Source organism: Pseudophryne corroboree, chromosome 7 (assembly GCF_028390025.1).
Source record: "Pseudophryne corroboree isolate aPseCor3 chromosome 7, aPseCor3.hap2, whole genome shotgun sequence".
NCBI lineage: Eukaryota > Metazoa > Chordata > Amphibia > Anura > Myobatrachidae > Pseudophryne > Pseudophryne corroboree.
The window spans coordinates 498,840,768-498,861,311 of NC_086450.1; the positions used below are offsets into that span (position 1 = coordinate 498,840,768).

At 46.8% G+C, this 20,544-nt stretch overlaps 1 protein-coding gene across 4 annotated transcripts; it reads left to right on the forward strand.

Annotated features, from left to right (window-relative positions):
• The first annotated feature begins 670 nt into the window (after positions 1-670).
• On the forward strand, positions 671-18,414 carry TRIM72 (tripartite motif containing 72). Of its 4 annotated transcripts, none has more exons than XM_063935225.1 (8): positions 693-773; positions 2,024-2,073; positions 3,464-3,860; positions 7,452-7,547; positions 10,219-10,449; positions 14,912-14,934; positions 15,090-15,208; positions 17,302-18,414. In XM_063935225.1, the coding sequence occupies exons 3-8, from the start codon at positions 3,465-3,467 to the stop codon at positions 17,868-17,870; spliced, it is 1,434 nt and encodes a 477-aa protein (XP_063791295.1). In that variant the 5' UTR covers positions 693-773; positions 2,024-2,073; position 3,464; the 3' UTR covers positions 17,871-18,414. The 4 variants fall into 4 exon arrangements, with proteins under 4 accessions (XP_063791294.1, XP_063791295.1, XP_063791297.1 ...); XM_063935227.1 differs by having other exon boundaries at positions 728-752; XM_063935226.1 differs by lacking the exon at positions 693-773 and adding an exon at positions 793-881.
• The last annotated feature ends 2,130 nt before the right edge of the window (positions 18,415-20,544 follow it).

A 20,544-nucleotide genomic window follows, 5' to 3' on the forward strand; every position in this document is an offset into this window, starting at 1 on the left:
TTTATGACAAGCTTCTGTTAAAGGGACATAGCATGGGGGTGTCTATAGCAGCTGTCTGTGTGAGCCTGCACCTGTCACCTCTCTATCCTAGGCAGAGGAGCAGCAACAACTTTCCTATGTCAGGACACTTGGGTGGAATCTTCACGATATTGATGAGCTGATGACACTATTGTATTTTACTTGTCTTTCCGCTTTATTTATAATTGATTGTAACCAACGTGGAGGAGGATTGGTGCAGCGCTCAGCGATTTCTACATCATTTCATATATATGTCCAGTTACCAGGTGTGTAACGTGCCACTGGGTATATTTCACTTAGCAGTAGAGTCTAGGGGACTGATTGACCCCCAACTCTTCCAGGGAGATGCTATAGCAAGTATGGTGTTGGAAAAATGGGGGTCAGGGGGAGAAAGAAGCGATGGGACAAAATGAGGTTTTAGAGTAAGTATAAAGGCCCGGTAGAGACGTGGTACTGCACTATGGAATATGTTGCATGCTTAATATAGAAATGGGCATACCGTACAGAGCAGTGAGCAGTGCTGGTGATCTTCAGGCTGTGATCACAGGCAGCTGGTCAGACGTGTGGATGCACAGTGCATGTGTCTGCCCTGGTACTGTATGATGTTACAGCTGCCTCTGTATAACTCTCAGCTGTTCCAGGACAGATAACTGAGTCAGAAATAGCTGGATGTGGGTGGAGGGGGCTGGGATACATCTCGCTGGGCACTCAGAACAGGCTGTGCACCTCTCCGGGTCAGTGTCTGCTCTCTCCAGGTCAGTGTCTGTATTTGTGCTGGTCTGTGTCTTCTCTATGCTGCCTTGGGTGTCCATCTCTCCACATCTGTGTCTTCTCTATGCTGGCCTGTGTGTCCATCTCTCCAGGTCAGTGTCTGTCTCAGGACATTGCTCAACTGTCACATTTATTGTTTTTCTCTCCTGGTCACTATCCATCCATCTTCTGACCAGTATCCATCTATCTGCTGACAAGCGTCTTTCCCCTGACCAGTGTCTATCTCTCTCTATCATGACCAGTGCCTATTTTTCTCATGGTCACTGTCTATCTCTCTCATGACCTCTGCATCTCCCCTGACCAGTGTCTGTCTCTTTCCTGACCAGTGTCCATCTCTCCCCTGACCAGTGTCTCTCTCTCTCCCCTGACCAGTGTCCATCTCTCCCCTGACCAGTGTCCATCTCTCCCCTGACCAGTGTCCATCTCTCTTGACCAGTGTCCATCTCTCCCCTGACCAGTGTCCATCTCTCCTGATCAGTGTCCATCTCTCCCCTGACCAGTGTCCATCTCTCCCCTGACCAGTGTCCATCTCTCCTGATCAGTGTCCATCTCTCTCCTGACCAGTGTCCATCTCTCTCCTGACCAGTGTCCATCTCTCCCCTGACCAGTGTCCGTCTCTCCTCTGACCAGTGTCTGTCTCTCCCCTGACCAGTGGCCATCTCTCTCCTGACCAGTGTCCATCTCTCCCCTGACCAGTGTCCATCTCTCCTGATCAGTGTCCATCTCTCCCCTGATCAGTGTCCATCTCTCCCCTGACCAGTGTCCATCTCTCCTGATCAGTGTCCATCTCTCTCCTGACCAGTGTCCATCTCTCTCCTGACCAGTGCCTCACTCCCCTGTCCAGTGTCTGTCTCTCTCCTGACCATTGACTGTCTTTCTCATGACCAGTGTCTGTTTCTCTTCTGACCAGTGTCTGTCTCTCTCCTGGTCAGTGTCTATGTCAATATTGATCAGTGTATCTGTTTCCACTGGTCAGTGCCCATCTCTCCTGGTAAGTATCTTTTTCCCCTGGTAAGTGTCTTTTTCCCCTGGTCAGTGTCCATTTTCCCTGGTCACTGTCCGTTTCCCCTGGTCAGTGTCTGTTTCCCAAGATCAGTGTCCATTTCCCCTGGCCAGTGTACGTGTCTCACGTCCAGTCAGTATCCACCTTTGGCCTAGTCAGTGTTTGTCTCTTGATTCCATTCATGTGAGGTATCTCCATTAATTCATGGTGTCTCCTGCATCCCTCCTCTAGAGTCCACCCTTCCTTTCACCATTCTACAGAGACCTTCAGACTGCTTGCAGGTAACAGGTCCAGCACTAACCTCTTTGACCTTCATTGCATGCAGTGTACCCTGTCCTCATGTCTAACTTTCTCCATGCCTGACTCTGTCCAGGTTCTTCATAGGGTGGGCCATATATTCTATAGCTAATAGGTGATGGCATGAACTCTGTGGAGAACCTGAGTATCTGGCAGCCACAGAAGCAGATGAGCACACACCCAGCTGTCTCCTCAGCAGTTGTATAGCCTTGCTTCTAGTCAATAGTACTTTACTGATCTTTGTCTACGTCTGTTATTCAATATTTCCCTTAGCACAAATGGTTAAATCAAAATTTATGAGGTCCTAATTATGTCACCTGTGCTCAACCATGGATACCTTAAAAACCTGGACTGTTAGGGTGCCTAGTATATGTCATCACGGTTAATGAATGGAGGATGCTGTCTCCTGTTCTATACCATAATCACCTGATACTGTTGATAACTTTGCCCTCAGAAGGTGGGTACAGTGGGTATGAGAATTAGGAGTCTGCATGATCTACTGTAGCTATATTTACTATCACGTGTGCAGGCCAAGAGTCTCAGGGGCCCTGGACAGAGTAATTTTACTATATCAATCGGTTCCATCAACCTCCTAGAAGAACACATTCCCAACTACTACCTTGCTCTCTGCCCTCTTCACATACTTCTGTTCCACAAGTTCTCCCCTCTTAATAACCCCCCCCCCCCCCACCTCCTCCTCCCCTCCTCGGTACTCATGTGTGTATCAGGCCTATCCTGTAACATAAGCCTGCATGGCATGCCAGGGCCTTCTCCTGATAGTCTATTTATAGAATGAGTCCCTCCCAAATTCTTGTCCTGTACAGCAAGCAATGTTTTCCAGGGCTCTGTGGTGCTGGGACGATGCTCAGCAGAGCCATCTGGATACAGATGGAGGAATACTGTATTTTACAGGCCACAGCCGCTATTGAAAAAACTGTTTTAAGAAGAACATTACTAGAGTGAATGTCAATGTGCCCAGATGAGTAACGTTCCTCCAGGAAGCAATGCTCCCGGGTTACAGTAGATCCTGTTTGGTCTGCAGGCTTCCCATAGTGTATGGCCCCCTGTGCCCCTACCCTGGTGTGCGGGGAGGTGTGAGCATCTGTATGCGACCCCACTCATTCTCATACAGTCCGCCACTGTGGGGAGCAAGGCAAGCATGGCAGCCAGCATGAAGTGTCCATGCTGCACCACTTTGGAGGTCCCATTGTTCTTTAGATGAAGGGCTCTTTAAGACATAAAGTGCCAGAGAATTAACCACATTCACTGTCATGGCAGCAGCTGGTTGTGGGGGGAAGGGCAGATTACGGAATTACTCTCTGACTTTTACTGGTTGTTGCCTTCTAACTCTTTTGTCCTCCTTCCTGCCCCCAGCATGGCAAACCCCCAGCTTATGCAGGGCATGCAGAATGACCTCACCTGCCAGCTCTGTCTGGAGCTGTTCCGATCACCAGTCACACCAGAATGCGGACACACCTTCTGCCAAAGCTGCTTGGTTGGAGCCCCCAAGGGTCAGGATCAAAATGGGTCCACTCTCTGCCCCACCTGCCAGGCCCCATCCCGTCCTGAGACCCTTCACATTAATCGCCAGCTGGAACATCTTGTCGAAAGCTTCAAACAAGTCCCAAAAGGCCACTGTCTGGAACATCTGGATCCACTGAGTGTCTTCTGTGAGCAGGACAAGGAGCTGATCTGTGGGGTGTGTGCCTCCTTGGGGAAACACAAGGGTCACAACATCATCACAGCCGCTGATGCCCATGGCAAAATGAAGGTAATGAACAGACCACTACAACACATATATATTCACACCCCCAATATCCCAACGCCATCATAGCCAACAAGGCCCATGGCTAAATGGAGGTAAAGCAGAGACCACCCCAACACATATCTTCACACCCCTCATAACCCAATGCCATCACAACTGGACAATTTACCCCACACCATATATATTCACACCCCATAACCCAATGTCACCACAGCTGGGCAATTCACCCCACAACATATATATTAACACCCACATAACCCATCAACATCACAACTGGGCAATTTACTCCACAACATATTTATTCACACCCCCCTAACCCAATGTCATCACAGCATATGTATTCACACCCCCATAACCCAATGTCACCACAACTGGATAATTCACCCAACATCATTTATATTCACACCCCATAGCCCAACACAGCTGGATATTTCATCCACAACATATATATTCACACCCCATAAGCCAATGTCACCACAGTTGTGCAATACACACCACAAGTCCACAACATACAGTATATAGTCACACTCCATAGCCCAACATCACGACAGCTGGACAGTCCACTCTACAACACTCCTCACTTCATAACATTCATTACTAATCATTGATACAACTGTGCTCTATAATAAAAATGGCGATTTACGTAAGTATGAGATGTTCTGCAGAATACAACATATATACCTGTCAAGACACTGATAGGACGGTGGAATAGAGCAGTGGTCCGCGGGTCTGGGGACCTTCTGTAGGAGGAAATCTCAGTTACTATAGGACATACAGGTGATATATATGTTTATAGTTTAACCTTTTAATGACCGGCGGCACTGCGCAGCTCTGTGACCAGAAACGGTGTACTGCTTGCTATGTGCTGGTTAAATAACATTTTTAAATTCAAATGTATTTTTTGTTTAGGAATATGGGCAGTACGGATGGTGTAATGGTTAGCATTACTGCCTCACAGCACTGAGGTCATGGGTTCAATTCCCACCATGGCCCTAACTGTGTGGAGTTTGTATATTCTCCCCGTACTTGCGTGGGTTTCCTCCGGGTACTCCGGTTTCCTCCCACAATCCAAAAATATACTGGTAGGTTAATTGGCTCCCAACAAAAATTAACCCTAGTGTGTATGTGTACATGTGATAGGGAATATAGATTGTAAGCTCCACTGGGGTAGGGACTGACGTGAATGGGCAAGTATTCTCTGTACAGTGCTGTGGAATATGTGCGTGCTATATAAATAACTGGTAATAATAATAATATAGATTCAGCTAAACAAACATAATAAAATATATCTTTAAAAAATGAGATATAGCGCCCTCTGGTGTAGTACATAAAAAAAAAATCCCAAAAACAAAACCTCAAAAACATTAATTAAATAATGTAAATAATTTACTGTTGTGCAAGACCAATATCATTAGTATATATATATATATATATATATATATATATGTATATATACACAGTATAAGCTTTCACTAGCAGGGCCTTCTTCCCTCATATGTTCTTTTACGTCTCTTACTTAACCTATCTTCTTTTCAATACTCCCTTTGAAGGCCTTGGTTTTCTGCTGCCCTGATACTTATTTCAGTGCTGTTTACCGATGCCACCATATTTATATACCCTGTACTTGTCCGATATTGTATTGAACTGTAAGCCTCTGTCTTCATGTTTTGCTTATTTGTTTACTCTGTAATTGGGCGCTGCAGATCCCATGTGGCGCCATATAAATAGAGGATGGTAATAATAACCCTGAGCTACAGTCTGAAGTCCACCTAGAGATTCTCTAGAGACATGTCCGTCCTTGACCTCCCTTCTTTTGTCCCCACCTCTGCATGGACGGGATATTCCTGCAGACACTCCTCAACCAATCACTACACAGCGTACAGTGATAGTATATTTCTACTGATTAAGTAGGGAAAATCTACTAATAAGCTTTTGGCCAGGTCTTGAAGGCCTTTGCTTCCTCGGCTGTATCATATCATATAGAGGTCCCCACCAGGCCGAGAGCATGGGCTGCCAGGTTTGCCCTCCTGACCCCATACCTATTATGATTCTGTACCAGTCTTTCTTGCTGCAGATCTGACAGACCTTGGACCTTGGGGACACTACAAACACACTTTCATTTTCACAGCACCTGTTTGTTCTGTCTGAGCGAAAACAAACAGCTGCTACTTTTTTTTACTACTGGCAGCTAATCCGTGTCTTCTTGTAACCAGGAGCTCTCACTCCAGCAGGGCGAGCAATGATCAAGTGACCATCAGAAGCACAACTGTATATTATTCTACTCAGTATTACTGACCCCCAACATGACCCTGATACAATGTACTCTGCTCCCACACTTCCTGCTCACTTCACTATTGCTGTTACATGCCCAGATATGTTTGATTAATTTATGTTTTTTTAAATAGTACTACCATCAAAACAAGACAACTATGTTTTAATTAAAAAAATCTAAAATATAATATCTAGCTGTACCTTACAGTGGCCGCTATAGCAAGGGCTGTTTCCTTGGTAAGGACTGTGCAGTACTCACCACGCATCTAAACAAATACTGGAGCTTTGTGCTGAAAGTAATGGTTGACAGTTTATAGGCTACAAGGAGTAGTAGCTGATTTACTGACAGACACAATGACGACACGGTCAAAATACCGACACCTATTGACAAACAGTCAAAACACCGACACGGACAAAATACCGACATTCATTATGCCGACATGTTAAAAATGCAGACATAGTCAGAATACCGTCATTTTAAATGCCGACATGTCAAAATGCCAACATGCTTTTTTAAAGGATTTTTTTGTCAATAAACAGACATGTTCATACTTTACCATCCCAGTGGACCTGGAGGTGGAATATAATAGTGTGCCGAGGGCAGCGAGGCACCGTTCCCAAAGCATGCAAGGGGATGCAGTACACTTAGACGGTGTCCATGTCTACCTATGTCAACACTGAAACAAAAACTTGAAAAACTCACGTCGGTATTTTGACATGTCAGCATTTCAAATGTCAGTATTCTGACTATGTCAGTATTTTGAACATGTCGGCATAATGAATGTCAGTATGTTGACCGTGTCGGTATTTTGACTAGGCTAATGGCTGTCGGAATTATGACCGTTGGTATTGTGTCCGTCGATAGATCATACTGAACCCACTACAAGGTTGGGTGAATTAAACAATGATGGCATCTCTTGCACAAAGCCAATGCTATTTTTAGTGTAAATCTTGCTGTGCAGTAACATATAACATGCTCCAATATACTTACAGTGATCATGACCTTGTTAGCTAGGAGGCCGCAGGCCATTGGGGTACATTTATAAATATATAGCAGGTGCACAAATCAATGTTTTCATGAAGATGACACAAACCACTAAAATGTAGCAGTCATAGAGAGCTGTAAAAATCTGCTGCAAACCAAGTGCTAACACTGCACGACTTTCTCTTATAGATATCATGACAAGGCTGAATAAATTACTTGCAACTATTTTAATCTTTTTACACTTACAAAGTTTGCCAAATTCTGCATAGTTTTTAATAAATAATATATTTGTATCACCTTCTTGTAGCACTAACGTTAACATACTTATAAATCTCTTGCAGAGGCAACTTCCACAGCAGCAGGTCCTCCTCAAGGAAGCCCGCCTACGGAAGGAGAAAACGATTGCTCTTCTGGATAGACAGGTGTCTGAAGTTCAGGTCAGTGTCAAGATAATCCATTTCCCATTCACTGCCTCCTTCACCAACCAAAATGTACCAATGTCTCCCCATCCTCCCAGTCATTGTCTCCTCCACCAACCAAAATATACCAATATCTCACCATCCTCCCAGTCATTGTCTCCTCCACCTAAACAAAATGTACCAATATCTCCCCATTCTCCCAGTCATTGTCTCCTCCACCTAAACAAAATGTACCAATATCTCCCCATCCTCCCAGTCATTGTCTCCTTCACCAACCAAAATATACCAATATCTCCCCATCCTCCCAGTCATTGTCTCCTCCACCAACCAAAATATACCAATATCTCCCCATCCTCCCAGTCATTGTCTCCTCTGCCAATCAAAATGTACCTATATCTCCCCATCCACCCAGTCATTGTCCCCTCCACCAACCAAAATATACCAATATCTCCCCATCCTCCCAGTCATTGTCTCCTATGCCAACCAAAATATACCAATATCTCACCATCCTCCCAGTCATTGTCTCCTCCACCTAAACAAAATGTACCAATATCTCACCATCCTCCCAGTCATTGTCTCCTCCAACTAACCATAATATACCACTATCTCCCCATCCTCCCAGTCATTCTCTCCTTCACTAACCAAAATATACCAATCTCTCCTCTTCCTCTTCCTCCCAGTCATTGTCTCCTCCACCAACCAAAATATACCAATATCTCACCATCCTCCCAGTCATTGTCTCCTCCACCAACCAAAATATACCAATATCTCACCATCCTCCCAGTCATTGTCTCCTCCACCTAAACAAAATCTACCAATATCTCCCCATCCTCCTAGTCATTGTCTCCTTCACTAACCAAAATATACCAATATCTCCCCATCCTCCCAGTCATTGTCTCCTTCACTAACCAAAATATACCATTCTCTCCTCTTCCTCCCAGTCATTGTCTCCTCCGCCAACCAAAATATACCAATATCTCCCCATCCTCCCAGTCATTGTCTCCTTCACTAACCAAAATATACCAATATCTCCTCTTCCTCCCAGTCATTGTCTCCTCTGCCAACCAAAATGTACCTATATCTCCCCATCCACCCACTCATTGTCTCCTCCACCAACCAAAATATACCAATATCTCACCATCCTCCCAGTCATTGTCTCCTCCACCTAAACAAAATGTACCAATATCTCACCATCCTCCCAGTCATTGTCTCCTCCAACTAACCAAAATATACCAATCTCTCCTCTTCCTCCCAGTCATTGTCTCCTCCACCAACCAAAATATACCAATATCTCACCATCCTCCCAGTCATTGTCTCCTCCACCAACCAAAATATACCACTATCTCACCATCCTTCCAGTCATTGTCTCCTCCACCTAAACAAAATGTACCAATATCTCCCCATCCTCCCAGTCATTGTCTCCTTCACTAACCAAAATATACCATTCTCTCCTCTTCCTCCCAGTCATTGTCTCCTCCGCCAATCAAAATATACCAATATCTCCCCATCCTCCCAGTCATTGTCTCCTTCACTAACCAAAATATACAAATATCTCCTCTTCCTCCCAGTCATTGTCTCCTCCGCCAACCAAAATATACCAATATCTCCCCATCCTCCCAGTCATTGTCTCCTCCAACTAACCAAAATATACCAATATCTCCCCATCCTCCCAGTCATTGTCTCCTCCAACTAACCAAAATATACTACTATCTCCCGATCCTCCCAGTCATTGTCTCCTCTGCCAACCAAAATGTACCAATATCTCCCCATCCACCCAGTCATTGTCTCCTCCAACTAACCAAAATATACCAATTTCTCCCCATCGTCCCAGTTATTGTTTCCTCCAACTAACCAAAATATACCAATATCTCCCCATCCTCCCAGTTATTGTCTCCTCCAACTAACCAAAATATACCAATATCTCCCCATCCTCCCAGTTATTGTCTCCTCCATCAACCAAAATATGCCAATATCTCCCTGTAGGGGTATATTCAATCTTCGGAGACAGGTCAGTATTCAATACCTTGGCCAAACTCGACAGGTTTTGGCTGTTCCGACAATGGCAGCCCGACTTTTTGAAAAGTCGGATTGACATTGTTGGAAACGGGGCTAAAATTTGTCGAGTTTGGCCGCGCTTTCGACAAGATACGTGGATTCTGACAATCCACGTGTTTTCCGACAAGTCAGGAATTCCCGACTTGTCGGAAAAAAAGAGCCGGCATTGAATAGGTTGGAACCCCTTCCGACCTAAAACAGTCGGAAACTGACGACTTTCCGACAGACGGCAGTTTCCGACAGGAATTGAATATACCCGTTAATCCCAGCCAGTGTACCTCCTTCCTCCCAATCATTGTCTCCTTCACCAACCAAATTATACCACTATCTCACCATCCTTCCAGTCCATTTCATTCATCTAACAGGTCATATATCCTTATATCTTCCCATGTCCCAGTCATTTGTCTTATCCACCAGCCTACATAACCTACTTCATTATTTTCCAAGGGGTTCAGTTAACCCAACATCCTGACTTTCCCCATGAAGTGATCCCCTGACCATTTCATAGAGCGAAGAACGTTATCTATAAGTCCTCCACACGTTCATTATCACTTTCACCACTCACACATCTCCTACATCTCTACCAGCAAAGTCCATCCATTCTCCTTGTACAGAACACGTCTTTATATTGCAGGACACGGTTACCCGCTTTAAAAAGAGTGTGAAGGATCAGATAAACATCATGCACACTTATCTCAACATCATGGAAACGTCACTGGGCCGAGAAGCCGACAAAGCTGAGCAAAATGCTACCTCCGCCCTGCTGGGTGAGAGGAAGAGCTTGGCCCATTATGTGGAGCAGCTCCACCAGATGGAGGGAGTACTCAAGGATGTAGAAGGCCAGGAACAAACTGAATTCCTCAGGGTAAGTGGATTAGGAGAACTTAGCTGTTATCTTTGCCCGGAGAAACTATATCCAGTATGGTGAATACTGACAAATCCAGGTATATATGAAAAGGTTTAAGAAACCGTTGCATTACTGGAAAGCGATGCTTCTACCTCTTAAAGGAGTACTCATTAATACATACATTTTGGGCCAAGTTTAAGTAACTAATATAGACAGTGAAATCTTAATTACTTGGGACGTGGAGCCAAACGAATGCTGAGAAAACAGAGGTGCAGTCATGGGTCCCTGTGGCTCTGACCAACGTGGCATCCAAATTAATTTTGTGTTCCTATCATATTTTCCAAAAGTATTATTTCGTTTTTCTCTAACGTCCTAAGTGGATGCTGGGGACTCCGTAAGGACCATGGAGATTAGCGGCTCCGCAGGAGACTGGGCACAAGTAAAAGCTTTAGGACTAGGTGGTGTGCACTGGCTCCTCCCCCTATGACCCTCCTCCAAGCCTCAGTTAGATTTTCGTGCCCGGCCGAGAAGGGTGCAATCTAGGTAGCTCTCCTGAGCTGCTTAGTGTAAAAGTTTAAACTTAGGTTTTTTTTATTTTCAGTGAGTCCTGCTGGCAACAGGCTCACTGCATCGTGGGAGGGGGAGAAGAAGCGAACTCACCTGCGTGCAGAGTGGATTGGGCTTCTTGGCTACTGGACATTAGCTCCAGAGGGATCGATCACAGGCCCAGCCATGGATGGGTCCCGGAGCGGCGCCGCCGGCCCCCTTACAGAGCCAGAATACGGTGGGGGGTCGTCTCAAGAGTTTCAGCGCGCAGTGGGCTCACTCGCAAGTGGACCCCTGGATCCTACAGGTAGTATCTCAGGGGTACAGATTGGAATTCGAGACGTCTCCCCCTCGCAGGTTCCTGAAGTCTGCTTTACCAACGTCTCCCTCCGACAGGGAGGCGGTATTGGAAGCCATTCACAAGCTGTATTCCCAGCAGGTGATAATCAAAGTACCCCTCCTACAACAGGGAAAGGGGTATTATTCCACACTATTTGTGGTACCGAAGCCGGACGGCTCGGTGAGACCTATTCTAAATCTGAAGTCCTTGAACACTTACATACAAAGGTTCAAATTCAAGATGGAGTCACTCAGAGCAGTGATAGCGAACCTGGAAGAAGGGGACTATATGGTGTCTCTGGACATCAAGGATGCTTACCTCCATGTCCCAATTTGCCCTTCTCACCAAGGGTACCTCAGGTTCGTGGTACAGAACTGTCATTATCAGTTTCAGACGCTGCCGTTTGGATTGTCCACGGCACCCCGGGTATTTACCAAGGTAATGGCCGAAATGATGATTCTTCTTCGAAGAAAAGGCGTCTTAATTATCCCTTACTTGGACGATCTCCTGATAAGGGCAAGGTCCAGAGAACAGTTGGAGGTCGGAGTAGCACTATCTCAAGTGGTGCTACAACAGCACGGTTGGATTCTAAATATTCCAAAATCGCAGCTGATTCCGACGACACGTCTACTGTTGCTAGGGATGATTCTGGACACAGTCCAGAAAAAGGTGTTTCTCCCGGAGGAGAAAGCCAGGGAGTTATCCGAGCTAGTCAGGAACCTCCTAAAACCAGGAAAAGTGTCAGTGCATCATTGCACAAGGGTCCTGGGAAAAATGGTGGCTTCTTACGAAGCGATTCCATTCGTCAGATTTCACGCAAGAACTTTTCAGTGGGATCTGCTGGACAAATGGTCCGGATCGCATCTTCAGATGCATCAGCGGATAACCCTGTCTCCAAGGACAAGGGTGTCTCTTCTGTGGTGGTTGCAGAGTGCTCATCTACTAGAGGGCCGCAGATTCGGCATTCAGGACTGGGTCCTGGTGACCACGGATGCCAGCCTGAGAGGCTGGGGAGCAGTCACACAGGGAAGAAATTTCCAGGGCGTGTGGTCAAGCCTGGAGACTTCACTTCACATAAATATACTGGAGCTAAGGGCAATTTACAATGCTCTAAGCCTAGCAAGACCTCTGCTTCAAGGTCAGCCGGTGCTGATCCACTCGGACAACATCACGGCAGTCGCCCACGTAAACAGACAGGGCGGCACAAGAAGCAGGAGGGCAATGGCAGAAGCTGCAAGGATTCTTCGCTGGGCGGAAAATCATGTGATAGCACTGTCAGCAGTGTTCATTCCGGGTGTGGACAACTGGGAAGCAGACTTCCTCAGCAGGCACGACCTCCACCCGGGAGAGTGGGGACTTCACCCAGAAGTCTTCCACATGATTGTGAACAATTGGGAAAAACCAAAGGTGGACATGATGGCGTCCCGCCTCAACAAGAAACTGGACAGGTATTGCGCCAGGTCAAGGGACCCTCAGGCAATAGCTGTGGACGCTCTGGTAACACCTTGGGTGTTCCAGTCAGTGTACGTGTTCCCTCCTCTTCCTCTCATACCCAAGGCACTGAGAATTATAAGACGAGAGGAGTTAGAACTATACTCGTGGTTCCGGATTGGCCAAAAAGGACTTGGTACCCGGAACTTCAAGAGATGCTTACAGAGGATCCGTGGCCTCTGCCGCTAAGAAGGGACCTGCTCCAGCAAGGACCCTGTCTGTTCCAAGACTTACCGCGGCTGCGTTTGACGGCATGGCGGTTGAACGCCGGATCCTGAAGGAAAAAGGCATTCCGGAGGAAGTCATCCCTACCCTGATCAAAGCCAGGAAGGAGGTGACCGCACAACATTATCACCGTATTTGGCAGGAATATGTTGCGTGGTGTGAGGCCAGGAGGGCCCCGACGGAGGAATTTCAACTGGGTCGATTCCTGCATTTCCTGCAAACAGGAGTGTCTATGGGCCTCAAATTGGGGTCCATTAAGGTTCAAATTTCGGCCCTGTCGATTTTCTTCCAGAAAGAATTGGCTTCAGTTCCTGAAGTCCAGACGTTTGTAAAGGGAGTACTGCATATACAGCCCCCATTTGTGCCTCCAGTGGCACCGTGGGATCTCAATGTAGTTCTGGGATTCCTCAAATCACATTGGTTTGAACCGCTCAAATCTGTGGATTTGAAATATCTCACATGGAAAGTGTCCATGCTGCTGGCACTGGCCTCGGCCAGGCGAGTGTCAGAATTGGCGGCTTTATCTTACAAAAGCCCATATCTGATTTTCCATTCGGACAGGGCAGAACTGCGGACCCGTCCCCAGTTTCTCCCTAAGGTGGTGTCAGCGTTTCACCTGAACCAACCTATTGTGGTGCCTGCGGCTACTAGGGACTTGGAGGATTCCAAGTTGCTAGACTTTGTCAGAGCCCTAAAAATATATATTTCAAGGACGGCTGGAGTCAGAAAGTCTGACTCGCTGTTTATACTGTATGCACCCAACAAGCTGGGTGCACCTGCTTCTAAGCAGACGATTGCTCGTTGGATTTGTAGTACAATACAGCTTGCACATTCTGTGGCAGGCCTGCCACAGCCAAAATCTGTAAATGCCCACTCCACAAGGAAGGTGGGCTCATCTTGGGCGGCTGCCCGAGGGGTCTCGGCTTTACAACTTTGCCGAGCAGCTACTTGGTCAGGGGCAAACACGTTTGCAAAATTCTACAAATTTGATACCCTGGCTGAGGAGGACCTGGAGTTCTCTCATTCAGTGCTGCAGAGTCATCCGCACTCTCCCGCCCGTTTGGGAGCTTTGGTATAATCCCCATGGTCCTTACGGAGTCCCAGCATCCACTTAGGACGTCAGAGAAAATAAGAATGTACTTACCGATAATTCTATTTCTCGTAGTCCGTAGTGGATGCTGGGCGCCCATCCCAAGTGCGGATTGTCTGCAATACTTGTACATAGTTATTGTTACAAAAATCGGGGTTTTATTGTTGAGAGCCATCTTTGCAGAGGCTCCTCTGTTATCATGCTGTTAACTGGGTTCAGATCACAGGTTGTACAGTGTGATTGGTGTGGCTGGTATGAGTCTTACCCGGGATTCAAAATCCTTCCTTATTGTGTACGCTCGTCCGGGCACAGTATCCTAACTGAGGCTTGGAGGAGGGTCATAGGGGGAGGAGCCAGTGCACACCACCTAGTCCTAAAGCTTTTACTTGTGCCCAGTCTCCTGCGGAGCCGCTAATCCCCATGGTCCTTACGGAGTCCCCAGCATCCACTACGGACTACGAGAAATAGAATTATCGGTAAGTAAATTCTTATTTTTTTTCTTAAGCGGAGACATTATTCAGAGGGCTTCTGTAGCCAACACGCGCTGTAATCTGATATTCTGTGGGTTACCAAGTTTCCTAGATGCAGCCTATCTCTGAGGACCTGTAGATGTTCCTCCAAAACTAGTATAATGTCTGTGATACAGTGACCTAGCCTGTTGCAGTAATTATGACACGGTGATGGATGTGGTCTGGGCCCTGACCTCCTGCCTAAAGTAATTCTGCTGCTTACACATAGAACTCTGAATCCATCATTGTAAACGTGTCCATTTTTATTTTCCATTTCAGAAATTCTGTGTGGTAACAGCCAGGTGAGTACCAACCTATCACCTACTGTATATTTATGTGTCTCTGTAACTATGCACGCTGGGAGTGCCTGCCTCTGATTAAAATAATTCATTTATTATTATTATTATTATTATTATTATGCATGTGACTTATGCCATCTGCACTATCTTGCAAACAGGCTAAACAAGATTCTGTCAGAGTCCCCACTTCCAGGGCGTCTGGATATCCAGCTCCCCATTATCTCTGATGACTTCAAATTCCAGGTGTGGAGGAAGATGTTCCGAGCATTGATGCCGGGTGAGAAGTAGGAGAGGTTTGGGGGCATAAATTGTAAAAAAATCTCTTCTAAGTGCAGCCACTGCGTTTCCAGGTATGGCCAGTAGATGGCACTCGGAGCCCTCCAGCTGTTCAACTGTCTAATTACAGCCTTCTTCAAGTATACTGAGATGCTGTCACTTTTGCAGCATTATTAGAATCCTTTATTTATATGGTGCCACAAGGGTTCCGCAGCGCCTAACAAGGGCCCTCATTCTGAGTTGATCGGTCGCAAGGCGAATTTAGCAGAGTTACACACGCTAAGCCGCCGCCTACTGGGAGTGAATCTTAGCTTCTTAAAATTGCGACCGATGTATTCGCAATATTGCGATTACTAACTACTTAGCAGTTTCAGAGTAGCTCCAGACTTACTCTGCCTGTGCGATCAGTTCAGTGCTTGTCGTTCCTGGTTGACGTCACAAACACACCCAGCGTTCGCCCAGGCACTCCCACCGTTTCTCCAGCCACTCCTGCGTTTTTTCCGGAAACGGTAGCGTTTTCAGCCACACGCCCATAAAACGCTGTGTTTCCGCCCAGTAACACCCATTTCCTGTCAATCACATTACGTTCGCCGGAGCGATGAAAAAGCCGTGAGTAAAAATACTTTCTACATAGCAAAGTTACTTGGCGCAGTCGCAGTGCGAACATTGCGCATGCGTACTAAGCGGATTTTCATTGCGATGCGATGAAAAATACCGAGCGAACAACTCGGAATGAGGGCCAAAGTACATACATGAGCAAACAAGGAAATAGTGACTTAGGGGGGCTTGTACTAAGCAGTGATAAAAGTGGAGAAGTGAGCCAGTGGAGAAGTTGCCCATGGCAACCAATCAGCATTGACGTAACATAATTTGCAAACTAAAAAAGTATACAGAGCAGCTGATTGATTGCCATGTTACTGTACAAGACAATGCAGGACGAGTGCATCACTCAGATAAGCCGCAGGGTGGCAGAACCCAAGGATTAGGTGCTTTTGAAGGAGTATGGAGTAGGATATAGTCTACATAAGGAAAAGCAAAGCACCTGAGGAAAGAGGGCCCTGCTCGTGAGAGCTTGCATTGTAAATGGGAGGGGCAGACAGACAGGCATGACACAGATGGGGCAGACAGTGAGCTTGTAAAAATATATCCAGTATATCCATCCCCCTTTTAATTTCTCAGAAGCCCACATTATGGCGCAAGACTTAACAAGGTGGGGGGCGCTTAATAGAAAATATTTGAAATTTAAACTCCAATATCAAAAAAAGAAAGTGTTTCAAATAAGTTTGCCAAAGGTTTGGTGAGTGCCCCCAGTAGATGGGTGAAATCACTGCAGAATTTCATGAGGACCTGTGGAATAAGGTGATGGAAAAGAGTGTTTGGCAGATGTGCGAAGTCCCAGCCAGACAATGTTCCAGTTCCACTTGTTTCTCTGTTGCTACGGGGAACGTGCACAAATTCTGTAGCCTATGGCGTCATAAGGTGTACTGTCTTCCCTCATCTCTAATCAGGAGGTCCTTAGCAAAGAGCTGAACGTGCATGTTCATGATCACCTTTGGCATTCAACTGAATTTGTAGAACGTGCCTTGATTTCCACCAAGGAACATTGGCTTTGTGGTGTTTAGGAAAGGAACAGACGTTTGCATAGCTGGAGGGGAGGTGTCAATGAAAAGAGCTGGTTGTAAGTGATGGAAGGCAGCACTGAATCTACAATGGGTGTCGTGAGTGTGGTGCACACAGGCTTCTGGGCCTATCTGGTATACTTATCTCTATGGAGTCCCATGACGGCACTGTGCTAATCCCTGGGAGGATAGCGCAGTCGCCATTTTCCCACAGGATTGTGCGTGCGCAATACAGATATCACCAGGAACATGTAGTTCCACATCAGTAATACCTAAGACCTTCAAACAGTGTATTACAGAGGATTCCTATTTGCCATCTCTATCGCTAGTGTGCAGTCTACATTCCCAACAAATCATTGCCAGTACTCAGTAGTTAAATACGCCATTGTGTTATGTACTGCAAAGTGACCGTCCTTCAGTGGTTGGTTAGTTTGGAAATTATATTTGTATTCACACTTATTTATTCCTCCCCTAGCTCTGGAAAATCTCACCTTTGACCCTGAGACAGCCCAGCAGAACCTGGTCATCTCCTCTGATGGTAAATCTGTGGAGTGCTCTGACCAAAAGCAGCCCGTGTCTGACGAACCAGCGAGGTTTGACAGGAGCAACTGCTTAGTCAGCAAAGAAAGCTTCACAGATGGAGAACACTACTGGGAGGTGATGGTTGAAGACAAGCCAAGGTGGTCCTTGGGCCTCATCTCCGAAACTGCCAACCGGAAGGGCAAGCTCCATGCTACCCCTTCCAACGGCTTTTGGATCTTGGGTTGCAAAGAAGGGAAGATCTATGAAGCCCACGCAGAGCAGAAGGAGCCTCGGCTCCTCCGGGTGGATGGGCGTCCAGAGAAGATAGGAATCTACCTGAGCTTCTCTGACGGGGTAGTGTCCTTCTTTGATTCTGGTGATGAGGACAATGTGAAACTCCTCTACACTTTCCATGAGAAGTTTTCAGGCCGGCTCTACCCATTTTTTGATGTCTGCTGGCACGACAAGGGGAAAAATGGCCAGCCACTGAAGATCTACGTGCTGTCCACCACTGGTCAGTGATTGCCACCAAAGCCTTGGATATGGGAGAGGTCTCATCGGTGCACCAACCATCAAAAAGTGCACGAGTGATAATCAATTAACCTTTAATTTGATGAAAATGTTATAGCCACAAGTGAAAGTAAACATTCTATAGAATAACTCTGTGATACTTTGGACAAACGTCATTCCCTATATATAAGTAATGCGGATTTGCTTGGCCCCTGAATATATCGCCAGAACTGTATGTCATCTCCTGCACCCCGCAGATACTCAGTATCACTGTACATTGCGGTATGTTGGCTGCAGCATCAAGCCGTTTCATGTGATTTTTTTTAAAGGTCTCTAAGAGAAATTCTCACAAAGGTTCATTTCTAAACCAGAGTGTCCACCAAATCCACAAAGAAGGTCCAGGCTGAGTTTAGGTGGGAGTTTCCACAGGCAGTGAATAGGACCTTCAATTGTAGATGCACTTGGCAGACCATCAGGAATTATGGTCCACGAGTGACCCTTACTGTGCTCTGTGGTAAGGATATCCATGAAACTCACAATAAAATATCTCACAATACTGTGCCTCGTTGTGTTGTGTTCCATTAGAGTACAAGTTGTGCCTACAAGAGGAGACTAATGGTGATGTATGGCCTTTTACATCAGGAGCTGCTGTGTGCGTGTGTGTGTGTGTATGTGTGTGTGTAGCGTTAGCCTTTTATATACTGTATATAGATGAGGTATATCTGTAATGGGCAGGCTATAATGATGCTGCACAGCTCCCGGCCAGTCTGGGGGTAGAGGACACCAGTAGCCACCAGCAGCTGGACGGAGGGGTCTGGGCATGGCCTGTGCAAGGTGTGGAAGGGGCAATCACAGGGCCCCGCCCCTCCACCGGCACGCAGTATACATAAAGCAGCTGAGCTGGTTTTCTGCCTACTCCTCACCCATATCATCTGCAGCCCCAGCACCGAACCCTCCTCCTCCCGGGCACCGCACTGCTCACCCTACACAGGGTCTCACCCCTTCCTGCCGGACTTATTCACCTTTTCCCCCGCCAGTAAGTGGCCACACGTGTCCCCGATGCCTCCGCTCTGAGCTCTGCGGGACCGTCTGGTGGTTCCTACATCCGTTTCCTGGTTACTGCTGCTACCTGTTGCCGAGTCCCGGGATGGCAAGTAACCAGGGGTTGCAGCATAGTATATGGAGGAGGGGTGCAGACTAGAGTATGCAGGAAATATGGTGGGAGCAGTATATGGAGGAGGGAGGTGTCCCATACTCTCCAACATGACCCATTCCATTAGGTACAAAATGCTCTGTTCCTGGACTTCCTTGTCAGTGGCAGTTACAGAGGAGAGGCTGCAGCACAGTCCAAAATTCAAATAGGGAAGTCACACACCAACTGCTGCCCCAAACATCGCTGGTCGGGACTCACTGGCAGTTGGTGTGGCTCCTCTATTTGAATTTTGGACTATGGTGCAGCTCCAGCCGTATAACTGCCACCGGCAAGGAAGTCCAGGAACAGTGCAATTTACCTAATGGAACGGGTCATGTTGGAGGGTATGGTGTCCTGTAAATAGGGGGTAGTATATGGTGGGGAGGGGGGGGGGGGGGCAGAATATGGTTGTGTGTGCAGTGTATATACATACCTCACAACATGACCCTCTCCAGGAGTGACAGAGTGCTCTGCTCCTGGACTTTTTTCTTAATTTATGATTGCAATCACCTGTGGTGAAACACCTTTCTTTTCCCTTAACTTGCTCAAAACATGTGCCGGCAATCTTAAATGAGCCACTTGCCTGGCATAGTGGCATCTGATACGAGCACACTAGGCTGGGCTTTCCCTGACATGGTGGCATCTGATGTCGGAAAGCTCACTGTGCAGCAGCAGGAAGCGACGCTGCAATTGCTACTCTCAGAGGGACCTCCAGTACCTCTGCTTCCTAGTTCCTTCCAACCCAGTGCCTGTCGTGCGGCCGATCACTGCTGATCGGTCAGCCCCAGCAGCACCCTTCCCCCCCCACCTGCAAACACTAGCTGCCACTGGGGAAATGTAAGAAAAAGCAAAAAAGGGCTGCTTTTTTTTTTTGTAAAAAAAAAATATATATATATATATATATATATATATTTAAATGTTGGTTTTATATTTTGTTTCTTTTACGTCCTAGAGGATGCTGGGGTCCACATTAGTACCATGGGGTATAGATGGGTCCCTTGGGAGCCATGGGTACTTTAAGAGTTTAATAGTGTGGGCTGGCTCCTCCCTCTATGCCCCTCCTACCAGACTCAGTCTAGAAACTGTGCCCGAGGAGATGGACAACTTCGAGAGAAGGAATTTACACAGATAGTGGTGAGATTCACACCAGCTTACACAAACAAGGCAAACCAAGCTAACCAGCTCGAAAAACCCAGCAACAGCTGAACAACATTACTTAACCAAGAACAAACCAGTAGTGAAAGAAATAGCTACTGCAGGATAACGAAGCGCTGGGCGGGCGCCTAGCATCCTCTATGGACTACGAGAAAAGGATTTACCGGTAGGTCAGTGGCGGAACTAGCGAGCGGTGGGCCCAGGTGCGACAAAATGCTTTGGGCCCCCCTCATCCCATCCAAGTCCACCCCCTCACCCCTGGAGAGGATCTGGTGAGGGGGATATATATATGTGGTGGGGGGTGCAGTTTACATAGTGTGTGTGTGTGTGTGTGTGTGT

Excerpts from the sequence above, each read along its gene's own strand:
- TRIM72 (XM_063935224.1), top strand. The coding sequence starts at position 688 with ATGTGGGTGGAGGGGGCTGGGATACATCTCGCTGGGCACTCAGAACAG. Across the intron at positions 774-3,463 it reads TCAGTGTCTGCTCTCTCCAG|CATGGCAAACCCCCAGCTTA; the intron begins GTCAGTGTCTGT and ends TCCTGCCCCCAG. Across the intron at positions 14,935-15,089 it reads TTCTGTGTGGTAACAGCCAG|GCTAAACAAGATTCTGTCAG; the intron begins GTGAGTACCAAC and ends TCTTGCAAACAG.